General features: G+C 34.1%; 2 protein-coding genes across 2 annotated transcripts in view; one reads left to right on the top strand and one right to left on the bottom strand.

The window, feature by feature from the left end:
- The window catches only part of FAM217B (family with sequence similarity 217 member B), a 93584-nt gene that overhangs the window by 41848 nt on the left and 36674 nt on the right, over window positions 1-15062 (top strand). The window lies entirely within an intron of this gene.
- The window catches only part of SYCP2 (synaptonemal complex protein 2), a 57875-nt gene that overhangs the window by 32617 nt on the left and 10196 nt on the right, over window positions 1-15062 (bottom strand). The window contains exons 11-16 of the mRNA XM_015148685.3: window positions 14759-14804; window positions 14142-14237; window positions 9734-9794; window positions 4059-4207; window positions 3107-3181; window positions 2495-2641 (exon numbers count right to left, since the gene is read on the bottom strand). Of these exons, the coding sequence (XP_015004171.3) occupies window positions 2495-2641; window positions 3107-3181; window positions 4059-4207; window positions 9734-9794; window positions 14142-14237; window positions 14759-14804 (574 nt within the window). The remainder of the gene's footprint in view (window positions 1-2494; window positions 2642-3106; window positions 3182-4058; window positions 4208-9733; window positions 9795-14141; window positions 14238-14758; window positions 14805-15062) is intronic.

Below are 15062 nucleotides of genomic sequence, written 5' to 3' on the forward strand. Positions count from 1 at the left end.
GAAATAAATGACACTTTTAATTGAGAACAAAAGACTAAAAAAACAAAATAGTAACATAAACATGCCAAAACATATGGAAGTGCCTGTGAGAGTTATAGTTACCTAAAGGTGAGAGATTAGTAACAACTGAAATAATCAGGCAAAGCTCCATGAAGAAAGCAAAAAATGGGCTGGGCGCAGTGGCTCATGCCTGTAATCCCAGCACTTTGGGAGGCCGAGGACAGCAGATTATCTGAGGTCAGGAGTTCGAGACCAGCCTGGCCAACAAGGGAGACCCTGTCTCTAGTAAAACCAACCAACAAACAAAAAACAAAAATTAGCCAGGTGTGGTGGCAGATGCCTATAATTCCAGCTCCTTGGGAATCTGAGGCAGGAGAATCACTTGAACCCAGGAAGCAGAGGTTCTGGGAGGCGGAGGTTGCAGTGAGCAGAGATTGCACCACTGCACTGCAGCCTGTGTGACAGAACAAGACTCCATCTCAAAAACTAAATAAAAAGAAAGTGGAAGACAGTGTGGTGACTCCTCAAGGATCTAGAACCAGAAATACCATTTGACCCAGCAATCCCATTACTGGGTATATACCCAAAGGATTATAAATCATTCTGCTATAAAGACACACGCACACATATGTTTATTGCAGCACTATTCACAATAGCAAAGACTTGGAACCAAACCAAATGCCCATCAATGATAGACTGGATAAAGAAAATGTGGCATATATACACCATGGAATACTATGCAGCCATAAAAAAGGATGAGTTCATGTCCTTTGCTGGCACATGGATGAAGCTGGAAACCATCATTCTCAGCAAACTAACACAAGAACAGAAAATCAAACACCCCATGTTCTCACTCATAAGTGGGAGTTAAGAACACATGAACACAGGGAGGGGAACATCACACACTGGGGCCTGTTGCAGGGTGGGGGACTAGGGGAGGGATAACATTAGGAGAAATACCTAATGTAGATGACAGGTTGATGGGTGCAGTAAACCACCATGGCACATATATACCTATGTAACAAACCTGCACGTTCTGCACATGTATCCCAGAACTTAAAGTATAATAAAAGACTTCCTACAAAAAAAAAAGATTTGTAAAATGTTTTAAAAGGAAAGCAAAAAAAGAGAAAGTGAAAATGAACAAGACTTGCAAATGTAAGTATGCTTTAGATGGGTAAAGGCAAAAAAAGAAATAATGTGAATGAAGATCTAGAGGCATGAATGAACATGGCATGCAAAGAGACAGTAAAGCAAACTACCTTACAAAAGGGGAGAATACATATTACAGTTTTCATAGAAAAGGTAAAATTAAATTATACAAAGTCTCAGAACTGAGCCAAAATTTATTCAGTCAGTGGGATGAACACAGAAATCACAAAGCTTTTGGAGTAGAAGAATGCTATCAAGATACTGATATTTAAGGAAAATCGCTGATTATATGGGGTATCTCATAGGATAAAACAGTGGTGACAAAGTCATACAAGGGGGCTACTGTATTAACCTAAGTGTGCTGAGATGAGTAATGGTAGAAGAAATAAGAAAGAATGGATGTGAGAGATAGATATTATGAAAGAATAATCACAAGCACCTTGGTTCCAGATATAAGGGGAGAAGAGGCTGGAATCAAGCATGTTGCCAAAAAAATTAGGCAGATTTTTTTGTACTGAAATACAGATGCAGATTTTAGGCAAAAGATAAAATGAGCTTAGACTTCAGGAAAGGTCTTGAAAAGACATACAAATGGAAATACAGAAAAAAAAAAGTAGAGATATAGCTATAGAATTTTGAAGAAAAGTCTGCTACATTTTAAGAGCTCACATCATGAATATGAAAGAAGCTAAGAAAAGGCAACAAGATGTTCCAACAGCTGGATATCAAGGTTTTGGGTTTAGAGCTAACCTACAAAGAGGTATAGAGAGAAAGTTTTTCTGATGTAGTAACAGAAGCAGAAAGGGAACTGTGATATACAATGAAAGCTGAAGGAGAGGACCTTAAGAAACAGAGGGCTATCAACAATGTCAAGTGTCACAGCAAGGTATGGTGGTAGGGGTTCCAATTATGAGAAATGGTTCTCCTGGATGTGACCTAGAGGAGGTCCTTCAATGGAAGAGGAAGAAAAGGAGTAAAAGAAAGAACCTCATACTTTTTTTTCTCATGCAAATAAACAGAACATTATACATTACTATTCTACATTATAGCCAAATGCAATGATAGAACAAAAAGGATAAATGCAAGAAGCAGGTTATCTTATCTCTAATTTGTAATTTACAAGTGTAAAGTATATCTTGTTCTAACCCCATAACATGTACACAATTTGCTAAGACACACACTATCTTTTGTTTGCATTTGTCAAAGGTAGGAGAAAAACTGTGAAATGTGATTAATCAAGGCCAATAATATATAAATTATAGATGCTTCTTTCTGTACTCATATATAGCAATGATTTGATCAATGGTAGTTTTATAAGCCAGTATTTTGACACCATCTTTACCTCAAGCTGACTATCATTTCTATTCCCTTTGTTACTGTTTTTGATATATTTTGAAGGTTTAGCAAATTCCTTTGGGGACTTTGATTTTTCCTTTAAACTAACGAGTTCTTCTCTGACTGGTGAGATTTGACTTTCTGGCACTAGAATCTGTTGGAGAACATGAAAAAAAAAAGTATTAAAAACTGCAAACCACAGAAAGTAATCAACAATCACTGGATGTCTTAATAAAGCTCATACTCATCTCATATTCAAATATCAATTGTTTCCCTTTTCTATCTATGTGCTGTTATAATTTTTACAAAGTGATCCAATAAAAAGTATCCATGTTTTCAAACACTAATAGACATAAAACAAGCTTGGCATTAATGTAAGGACATTTACTGCTTTATTAAAGTTTTAAAGTTACTAAACTGATATTAATAACCCCACACTTTACACTAAAATTATCATTTATAACATGTTTAAACATCATATACATTTTATCGGGGTACTGTTTATATTGAGACCATTTGTTTTCTATATATTCACCATCCAACAACACCTTTATTACTGTTCTATTAGTTATGGTTAAACTTAGCCCAGTGATAAAAATCAAGTAAGTCTGAGACATACCTGTGATCCACTTGCATCAAAAAGTATATGCAGCGATGTTTTGGCAACTGAAATACCTTGTTTTCTGATAGATTCCTAAAATTAAATCAATTCACAGTGATGACATTTTCTTTCCATTTTTTATATGTCATTTTATATTTTATAAAATGTACTTTATAAAATAAAATAATGTAATTATTTTCTACCTGTTTTCCTCCAAAATTGCCAAATATCCCAAATAATTACTTTGCATATATGAATACTTTCTCAGAACACTTCAATCACTCCCATTAACCAGTCAGCTTAGCTTGTCATTTGTGAGGAACAAGGGTCATTGTGAGGAACCCTTGTTCCTCACAACAAATACATCTAATATTCTACAACACAGATCTTTTGCACTATTCAAATTTGTCCATTGAATATCTCCCCAACACATCACATGAATTGTCACCTTAAATTCTCAGTTAAACAATATTTGGCTCGTAATTTCTACATGCCTGGAAAGTATTTTATCTAAATCCTTTCCTTCAACTTCGAAGGCCATTTCAAGTCCCATATCCATAATAATGCCTATCTCCAAACCTAACTCTTTATGAGCCTTCTCTTTCTTCAATATCTACAACTCTTGTTCCCTATGCCATTATTTACTTCTTCTTATGTATCATGTGTGTAATTTTCACGATGTTTAAAATCTTGAAAACAGTGCTTTCTCTCATTTTACTTTTTAAACACCTGGCAGAAATTCATTAAATGTTTTGAGCAGCTGCTAATTTTGTCATCAGATACTTTCTAATGGGTATCTCAATGGATATGACTAACAAGCTGATGACTCTTCACCAGTACAAATTTAAAGAACTAAAATCTACATTTTAAGAATACTAGAAAGGAAAAAACGCAATAAAACTTATAACCCCAAACTGAGTGTTTCCAGAATTATGAAAACAGTAAATATTTATTAAGTTTAAAGACTTACCCTATGTTTATTTGCACCAAAAATTTTTTGAGTCACATTAGTGATTTCTAGTGATGCATCAAAATACAAAAGCAATTCTTTCCCTTCTCTTTTGCTAATTTTTACTATATTTTTCAGAATTATTGTTAGTAGCTTCTTTGATTCTCTCACTGTATACAAACAAATAACACTGATTAGTTTGTTTCTATGATACTACTCTGCAAGTATACTATGAATAAGACATGGATGTAGCATATTAATTGAATCAAAATTCAAATTTTCAATATTGAACAGTGTTTAAATTAATCAATTCTGACACTACTTACCTAGGTAAATAAATCAAGTCAATTTAGCTTTCCTAGCCTCAGTATTCTTATCTATAAAATATGGGATATGGCTATACCTGATAAGATAGAGTCCCAAATACATTCTGGACCCTAACAAATTCTTAATAAAATATTCCTTGAACACATCTGAGAATACTATTTTCTTAATTTAAATAAAGGCAAACAAAAACAACTTTAATTCCATACAATTACCATGTTTCTAGACATATGCATATAAACATTTCTATTAAATCCACAGTTATAACATGCTGACAATAAACAACACTTGATAAAAATTAAGTTTCAGGAAATTGTGAGGTGAGAAGGATCTAGCACTTGGCCTCAATGAACTTACCAATCCAGTAAACAGAGCACACAGCAAGTACCAGTTTATAAGAAATAGTCACACTCTCCCTCCCTACAAAAGTTACCAAAAAATTACCTGGCACCTAATAAAAGGACGTGTATTACAGATCAGAGGCCACCATGCTCCTATTCTACTTGTGGCAGGAATTCTATTGCTGGATGAGAAGTCTCCAACCCTGCCTGCAGGAGAAAAACTCTGAGGGAGCAGGATCACACAAAATAAGGAAATTTATCTTTACATCTGAAAAAGCTCTGCAGGCTACGCCATGATGTGGCCTAAGGGACAAATGTCCTACAGGCTATGAAATATCCTGATTCTTATGAGGCCTGCCCAAGCAGAAAATGTTTTATTTGCTTTTGCAAAAATATGCTCATGAAACTTTCACAGTAATGCTCTTTGAAAGTACTAAGAATTAGCAATTGCTTGAAAGTGGTAACCATAGTTTCAAACTCAGAGTGCTAGTAGTTTTTAAAAGTTAGACAGTGACAAGTTTTCAGGTTTCAGAGATGAAAATTTAGGTGGCTTTAAAGATAATTTTTCGTGTTTTGATGAAAATTAAAACATTTGTCATTTTTAGGTCTATTTCTGCTGATTGTTTTATTCCTCTGATATGCATTTGACTTTTTCTATAGCTTACTGTAAATTATATTAAATATAATATTTGCTTTAATTCCTTGCTTGTACATGGTATTAGAATTACTTCAAATTTACTATTTCGCTGAATGCTTTGTGCCTATTTGTACAAAAATGTGTCTACCTATGTTATGGCTACTTACATAGAAATTTATGAATATTTGTTATATTTTAATGATTGTTGAAATTCCTGATATTTGCTCTGTCTGGACTATATAATGGCTTGGTTTCCCTTTTAATTAGTTAGCAGTGTTACTAGGATACAAGAAAACATTGTTGTGTTGCTTGCTATAAAATGCAAGTATTTATGGATATCAATATATCAAGATTTTATAACATAAGAATAAATAGAAAGAGAAGGAAAGAGTAAAAACTATTCTCTCAAAATTGGCTATGAATGGGGAGAAAAATATAGCTTCCGGAAGACATAGGATAAAAGTAAGCTTTTTGTTTTATGATAGACATTTGAGCCCATCGATATAACTGAGAGAAAAGAGGTACTGAGAGGAAGAAGATACAAGAAATATGAATTGATGGAGCAAAGACTTGGAGAATATGTATGGAGAACTCGGAGAGATTACCTTTCAACAAGAGTAGATACATATCTTCTCTTTACAGGAGAGATAAAGGAGGATACAGATGCAAAGATGTTTGGAGATGGAGGGTCTGCAGGGCCAAAATGTAAAGGCATTCTTACCTGAAAAATTCATGTTCTTCTGAATTACCACATCATAGTGAAAGCAAAAAAGGCAAGGTTCTTAAGGATAACTTAAAAATTTAAATAGTAGCTGTTAGAGGACTGGAGAGGGATGGCAACTATGGACATGGAAGACTACCAAGTAGCAGTGAGAGTCCAAAGTTGGAAGTTGGAGACTTCCACTTCTGGGAAAAATGTAGGATATTGTGGCAGGCTAATATCCTGTTTTAAAAAATCAGAAGGATTAAAATATCATATGTTTAAAGGTGTCAGAGAGCTGTACATGTAACAAGATCTCTGGCCTTTTCTTCTCTAAGGAAATTTGCTAATTCTGTTTGTAGGCTTAAGAAGAAAACCTCTGCTGGAGAAAAGAAGACAAGCAAGTATTTAGTGAGCAGTAGTGCCTGGAGTAACAAATAGGACACTTAAAAGCTTTAAAGGCATAACTAATTTTCTTTTCATTCTGGGGCAGCACAAGGAGCTGGACCAAACCTGATGAAAGGCAGAGTTAACTCTCTAATAGTCTCATGGGCTTGGAATCAATGTACTGCCTGATACATGTATCATCTTCAGGCATATACTCAGTGTCCTGCTCAAAATATTTGCCTTTGGACTGAGTAGAGTGAATGGCTGGAGAGCTGAGCTGGAAACCTCTAAGAGGCAGAACTGTATCTCCCATAGTCTCTCAGGTTCAGAAGACAAAAATCTAATAGGCTCATCATCAACAGACTGGGATGGCCACACCTGAGTAATAGAAGCAAACAAGACAAAGAGTAAATTTAAAACTAGAACTAAACACAGACAAACATCTATGATTGGATCAGGCCTTCAGCCCCTCCGCCTAAGAAGAAATAAAGAAACTCTTCTGGTGGAAGGACTATCTGGAGCATCTATCATTCCTGTATATGCATTATCTATCATAAAATTACTTGACATGCATAGAGACAACAACACATGACTGATCAAGAGAGGAAACAACAGATATTTTTAGAAGAAGACTATATTAGTCTGCTATAACGGAACACCTGAGGATGGGCAACTTACAAAAAAAGATTTATTTGGCTCATGGTTCTGCAGGCTGTACAGGAAGCATGGTGCCAGTATTTGCCTCTGATGAGGGACTCAGGAAGCTTTAATCATTGCAGAAGGCAAAAGGGGAGTGGGTGTGTCACATGGCAAGCGAGGCAGCAAGAGAGAGATGGGAAAGTGCCACACTCTAATTAAACAACTAGTTTACCTGAATTAACAGAGAAATTGTCAACATGAAATAATTATAGAAGAAAAAATAATCCCCTTCACCCTCAACACTAACATCATAAACTAGGCAATTATGTCTGCTCTTATAATTTCTACTAACATTGTACTGAAGATTATACAGCCAGTACAACAAGGCAAGATGGTAGGAGGGACTGACCATAAAAGTGTTAGGAAGGATGTAGAACAAATGGAACTCTTAAACACTGATAATGAAAATGTAAAATGGTAAAATCACTTTGGACAACATTTTAGAAGTTTCTTCAAAAGCTAATCATATGCCTGTGGGTCTGAACTAACCACTGAACTCCTTAGTATTTGCCTAAGAGAACTAAAGACATATTTTCAGAAGTAATTAATTATACATGAATATTTACAGCAACATTTCATAATAGCTAAAAACTGGGAATATTACAAATGCTCATCAACAGGTGACTATAGAAACCAAATGAAGTATATCTATACAGTGGAATAACATCCAGCAAAAAAAAGAATAAACTACTGATAAATGCAACATGCTTGAATCATTTTTTTAAAGTGTTCTAAAAGAAAGAAGCTGGACAAAAATTGCTACATACTGTATGATTCCATTTATATAAACTCTAGAAAATGTAAAAGTATCAAAGATAAAGAAAACATCAGTAATTGCCTGGGGGTAGAAGGATGGATTAAAAGAAGTACAAAGAAATTTTGGGGGTGATATGTTTATTAACCTGATTGCCATGATGGTTTCACGTGCATAGACAAATATAAAGAGTTATCAACATCCTTAACCTGATGAAGGTTATCTACAAAAGACTTTTGGCTAACATCATGCTTAACGGTAAAATACTGAATGCTCTTTCCTAAGCAAAGATTGGGAAGTAGGCCAAGATGTCCACTTTTATCACTTCTATACAATATTGCACTGGAGGTTCTATCCATTGCAATAAAGCAACAAAAGGAAACGAGGGAGGAAGTGCATAAGGATCAGAAAGGAAACAGTAAAACTATCTCTTTTGCAGATCCCATGACTGGTAAAATTAAAGATCTATTCTATTTATAAACATATAGACTGAACACTTGGGAACAAATTCATCAAAAGACTTATACAGTGAAAACTGTGAAACACTGTTGAGAGAAATCAAAGACCTAAACAAATGGAGAGATACACCATGTTTATAAACTAGTTACTACTGTTAACAAGTTATTTCTCCCCATATTGATCTAAACCCTGAATCATAATTCCAACAAGCAATCGATAAACCTATTCTAAAATTTATATAGAAGCTCAAAAGACCTATAATTTCCAAAACAATATTTTTAAAAATCACAATGTTGGAAGACTTATACTGACTTCAAGACTAACCACAAATCTACCATAATCAAAACAGTGTGGTACTGACATAAAGAATAGTAAGTAGACCTATGATAAATACAACAGATTGGAGGACCAAGAAATAGACACGCTATTACAGAGTCATGATTTTCAACAAAGAAGCCCAAGAAATCCAATAGAAAAGAAAAGCCTTTACAGCAAATAATCCTGGAATAACTGCATATCCATATGAAAAAATGAACCTCCAATCTCTACATCACACCTTAATCAAATATTAATTTGAGATTATAATACTCCTAAACATAAAAGCTAAAACTATAAAATTTTTGTGGAAAAATAATGGAACATCTTAGTGATTTAAGACTAGATAAAAATTTCGTGGGTCACAGAAAGCAATAACCATAAAAATAGATCAAGTAGATTTCAAAATTTAAAACTGCTCACCAGATATCAATAAGAAAATAAGCAAGATACAGTTTTGGAGAAAATATAGAACATATATATCTGTCAAAGGATTAGAATCTAGGATACCTAAGAACTAGATAGTCCAATAAAACATGAACAAAATATTTAAAATATATAGTTTACAAAGGAAAATATATGAATGGCCAGAAAGCACATGAAAAAGTGCTCAGTATCACTGGTCGTTAGAAAAATGCAAATAAAAATCATAATGAAATATTTTATGTCTATTGAAATGACTAAAATATGTCTTAATATCTAAATTTGTAATAGTACTAGTCTGATTTTGTCCACTAGTGTTATGCAGTTCCAGTTACAGGACTGGAGAAACCAGATATTCAGATTTAATCAAGAAAATGGGATGGAAGGTCAGGAGCCTTGAACATAGAAACAAGAATGACAAACTGGATCACTGTTTCTAGACTAGAAAGGGAAGTAAGTAAGTACAGGTGTAGAGTTGGGAGATTAGTAGGGAAACATGGGATCAAGGAATTTGATGAATTTCTGAATGTGAATATCTGAAAATACTGATTTTGCTTTCATTAGTCTGTTTTGTTAACCCAGAAAGGATGTAATATTTGTTCCATATGGTAAGAATTAAGAAAATTATTTTTTTTTAAAAAAAAACAAGTTTAATACCTTCAATGCTGTATATTTGTACTTTTTCCTCTGGCACAGTAACTGCTTCCCATTGATGATCCTTAAATTTAAAAACAGGTTTTGGCCATAAATAAATAATTTATTTCTGATTTACAGTTTCTTTAAACATCAAATTTTAAGTTACATGAACTATCAATATTTTTTACTAGTCACTAACTAGTTTATATAACACCTTTCTTGCTCCACCAATTAACTACATATATTACATTTAATGTATTTGTTCATTCTTAAAACGAAATGTTTTTGACAATTTACTATCCTTAACCAAAAAAGGAATGACTGTTAGTATTTATTAGAGGATACCCTTTTTAAAAATGTTACCAAGTCTTTTTATGTTTTCTTTGAAATATTTTATGAAGTCATACTCATTCCTCAATTCCCACTCCTACTACCTATTCCAGGTCCTGTAACCACAATACTCATTAACAGATTGTCCTTTGATTTAAACATGAATGTGCATGATAATAACCTAAAATGTTAGCTCCAAGTATTTTCATTGAAAATTTGTATAACTGAATGATACTGAATTCACAAAGTTATAGTAAAAATTAAATACCATTCCTGGCTGGGCGCGGTGGCTCATGCCTGTAATCCCAGCACTTTGGGGGGCCAAGGCAGGTGGATCACGAGGTCAGGAGATCGAAACCATCCTGGCTAACACAGTGAAACCCCATCTCTACTAAAAATACAAAAAAAAATTAGCCGGGCATGGTGGCGGGCGCCTGTAGTTCCAGCTACTCGGGAGGCTGAGGCAGGAGAATGGTGTGAACCCAGGAGGCGGAACTTGCAGTGAGCCGAGATGGTGCCACTGCACTCCAGCCTGGGTGACAGAGCGAGACTCCGTCTCAAAAAATAAAAACAAAAACAAAAACAAACAAAAAAACCAAAAAAATTAAATACTTTTGTTACTTAAGGACAACTCATTCCTGAGAAATTCCTCTAAATCCTTATTATTTTCACTAATTCCTTTCTCTTCTCTACTTTTATCCATTACCTCAAAACCTCAGGATCAGGAAGAAACGGGTGGTATTCTAATTTTTCCCCAAAGCTTTGAGCAGCCTCATATTTCTCTGTGTGTAAAAAAACTTGCTCTTTTGAGGAATATCTCAACTGGCATACTCTATTCCCAATAATTGCTATCATCTACCAACTTAAAACTGATTCTTCCTTATATATCAAGGCACTTAGTTCACTTTTTAAAAAACGCACATAATGGCAATTTTCAAACAGATTATTTTAAATCAGAAATCATATTATAAACCCAAAATATGCCCTCACCCAGCTTCAACAGTTATCAATGTTATAGCAATTTTGTTCCATTTTCACCTCCTACTCTCCCTCCATTATACTCCTTCCTCCTCTTGACCTCAATTTTTTTCCTTCAACCTCTCCCTATCTGCCCTTCACCATCAATTTATGAAAGCTCTTATCATTAAAATACCCAACAGAAACCCCTACTTTGAGTCCACATCTCATGCTATCTCTTTCCTTAACTTGATGTCTTTACTTCCTTAGCAAATATTTTAACTTTCTAGGAATGCCTAAACTCTTCATCGCATGAGTGAAACTGCTCTTTCATGGGTTACAAGTTTGTATTTAACCTCACCTCTCAGGAATATCTCATTGTGTTGATCATTTCCTCTCATAAAACCTCCTTTCCTTTGTCGTCCATAACACTATACCCTTTTAATTTGTTCCCTTTTGGCCGATTCTTCAAGTATCCTTCTAGCTAAAATCTCTTTTACTTATCCTGTAGAAATTGGTTTTTCATAGTTCTTTCATGTAGGCACTCATTAAAAACCATGGTTCTGTCATTTATATACAGATAGCTTCCATATCTCTACTTATGACTCAATTCCCATCTAGCTACCCAAATTTTAGTAATCCTTCTTTTTAAAAAAATTACAAACAAATCACCAAGTTTGCTCAGTTCTATCTCCTCTCAAGTCTTTCTGGATTCTATCAATTTCCATCCATGCCCATTGTTATATCTCAAAACCATCCCACAATTATTTCTCACCTGGATTATTGCAAAAGCCTCCTAACTGCCTCTAGTCTCGTTCCTTTGTAATCTGTTCTCCCCAGTCTATTTTTATCCATTTCCCCTACCACGGGGCATCTTTTACACAAATGTGTTCTCCAGTGCCTAGTACATACGTGACACATAGTTCTCAATAGATATTCATTGAACTGATGTTACCTCTTACTTAAAATTCTCCTTTGGCTCCACACTTCCTATATTCTCCTTTGGCTCCACACTTCCTATATTTTTCCAATCCCCTATGCCCTCTATATATCTTTCAATTCTTTCAATGTTCTGTTTACTCATTCTTGCAACAAACATAAGCCACTGAACAGCTATAAACAAACAAAAAAAAAGTCCCTGGTCTTATTAATCTTACACTCTATGCAGGAAAGTAGACAACAAACAACAAATAAACAAAATGATTTTAAATAATAACTACTATAAAGGAAATAAGACAATGTGGAATAATGTGGCTGTGAGGCTGCTTTATATTGAGTAGCCTGAGAATACTCTATGAGAAGGCAACATTTGTGCTTAAATCTAATCAGGAAGGACTAAGATGCAAGGACCTGGAGGCAGTGGTCTATGCAGAAGAACTAAGAAGTAGAAAGACCTAAGATTAGCATAATCTGTGTTAGAGAAATAGAAAAATAAATGTGACTGGAACACAGTCATCATAGAAAATACATGAAATATCAGAGAAACAGCCAGAGACCAGGCCACAAAAAGCCTTGTATGCCATGTCAGAGAGACAGAAGAAGGATTCAAGGAGCCACTGTGGAGAATGGCTTTTATGGAGAGCAAGAGAGAATAAAGGAATAACATATTACAACTATGGAAATTCAGGGGAGAGAGGATTCTAACTATAGTTTTGGAAAGAAGAGTCCCCCAGCATCTTGATCAGTGTCTGGAACACAGTAGGCATTAAATACTTATATATGCATTTTATACTTTCCCTATCATGTATACTGCTACAGTGTAATTGCTTCTTTTTTGTGTGTGTGTGTCTCACACTGTCGCCCAGGCTGGAATGCAGTGGCCCAATCTGGGCTCACTGCAAGCTCCGCCTCCTGGGTTCATGCCATTCTCCTGCCTCAGCCTCCCGAGTAGCTGGGACTACAGGTGCCTGCCACCACACCCGGCTAATTTTTGTATTTTTAGTAGAGGTGGGGTTTCATGGTATTTAATTGCTTATTTTTTTATCTCAATAATCCATTAGACCAAGCTGAATGAAGGAACACTGCCCTATTTATTTCCTTTATAGTAGTTACTGCCATCTAATAACAATACTTTTCTCCCAAAATGAAATTCTACTAGACTGGTGCAAAAGTAATTGCAGTTTCTGCCATTGAAAGTAATGGTTTCTGCCACTGAAAGTAAAAGAACCGCAATTACTTTTGCACCTGCCTAAGTAGCTCCTCGAAAAACAATCAGCTTAAAACACTCCTACAAACCTGCAGGAGAAATACACTAATAGAAACTGTCAGTGCTCCCTGAGAAGCAGTGCTAGTCATTGGAACTCAATTTTAAGCATTCTAAGAAGGTACTTTAAAATGAAAAGCAATAAAGGCATGTGGAAATCCTAAAAAGCATTTGGTTAATGTTCATCTATAAAATGTTTACCTGGAATAAATAGCAGGATTCTATAAGAAACAGACTAAAAAGACTAAAGCCTTATTATAATATCACCAGCCACAACCAGATTAGTAAATGCTGATCAACTCTTACTCAGATTTTGGCAAATAGATTACACAATTTAAGCTAAATGTATGCAAGTGTATCAAATATGAAGTGGTAGCTATTATGAAATAATGGCTCAAGGATTTTCCTTAGGTAAAAAAATATTCAGGTCAGCAGAAAATATGACACCTATTTGGAAGATTGAGCACAGCTATGATAAAGCATAGGAAGAAAAAAAACTAAAATTAACTCCCAATCAAATCCTATTTCCAAAGAGAAGATTTTATGAATGATTAAGTTAGGACCACTTGTCACTATCTGTTAATATTTTCAATAGAGTGCCTCTGTATTTGAGTAACTGTTCCCTTTTCTAAAGTCAGTTCACTTTGTTCATGTGAATATAAAATTGTATCTGTCATAAATTAACATTTTTGAAAAGCTTATGTTAAAAAAATTAGTACTAAAATTTAGCATTATTTTTTCTCATACAATAAAACATCAGAAGTAATTTTCATTTATAATTAGCTTGGTAGGTCGCTATGCTAATCAAATTACTAGAGCTAATGTTAAAATCTATGTAAAAACTGGCTAAAACATAAAAATAAATCCACATTCTTATAGTGAGTAAAAATCTTATATATACATATACATAAAGAATAATACCAAGGAAATAAAACTTACATCATTATCTCCAGCAATGTAGAATGAGAGAGTCTGACTCCCAAGATTAAAATCAATCCAAAATTCCTCAAGTTTTTCATCTGATGGTATTTGCAGCTAATAAAATAAACATACAAAACTGGCATATACAATGATTTAAAAATAACAGAAAATTACGATGTTATATTCATGGCTAAAGCAAGAAAACAAAGCTAGAAGGGGAGAGAAGAGAAAGAATAGACAAGTATAATATTTAGATAAATTTAAAAACAATAAAATGCTACTTTAATATTTTATAAAAAATCAACTAGCTCCAAGAAATCATGAATATTCCAAGTGCTAATAAAGGTTGAAAGTACTAGTTTGAATAGGTTCAGACATGAGAAATCAATAATGGTCTTAAGGAAACAGGAGAAAATGTGGACTACAGCCTTTATTTTTCAGTTATTCTTGGCAATGAATACGCTGTTCCATAAAATTTCTCCTGGTATCACTGTCAGATACAGAATACTAGATCAGCTATATTCATGATCTAATTACAACTATTTTTAATGTTCTTATTCATTTTTAACTCATAATTCACTTGACTATCAAAATTCATACAGTAACTAAAATAATGTGTTAAGTTAAAATTTTACCTCATATTTATCAAGAAATGCTGATAAACAAGGAAATGTAAAGACCCTGAAATAAAAAGTAGTTTAAGAAAAAAATAAATAAGCTTTCACAGCATATCTTGTCCAGCAATAGAAATCATGCCTAGAATCAAAAGGAAATCAGGCAGTGGTCATAATAATTGAAATAAAATAATATTTCCCTCTTTAATACTTTCCAAAATACATGTTTAGTGGACATTTATGTAGAGAAAACCATATTACTTTGAGGATACTATTCAATCTACCATTTTGACTAAAATGATTACACCAAATGTTTGTGTGTGTG

Source organism: Macaca mulatta, chromosome 10 (genome assembly GCF_049350105.2).
Source record: "Macaca mulatta isolate MMU2019108-1 chromosome 10, T2T-MMU8v2.0, whole genome shotgun sequence".
Classification (NCBI taxonomy): Eukaryota; Metazoa; Chordata; class Mammalia; order Primates; family Cercopithecidae; genus Macaca; species Macaca mulatta.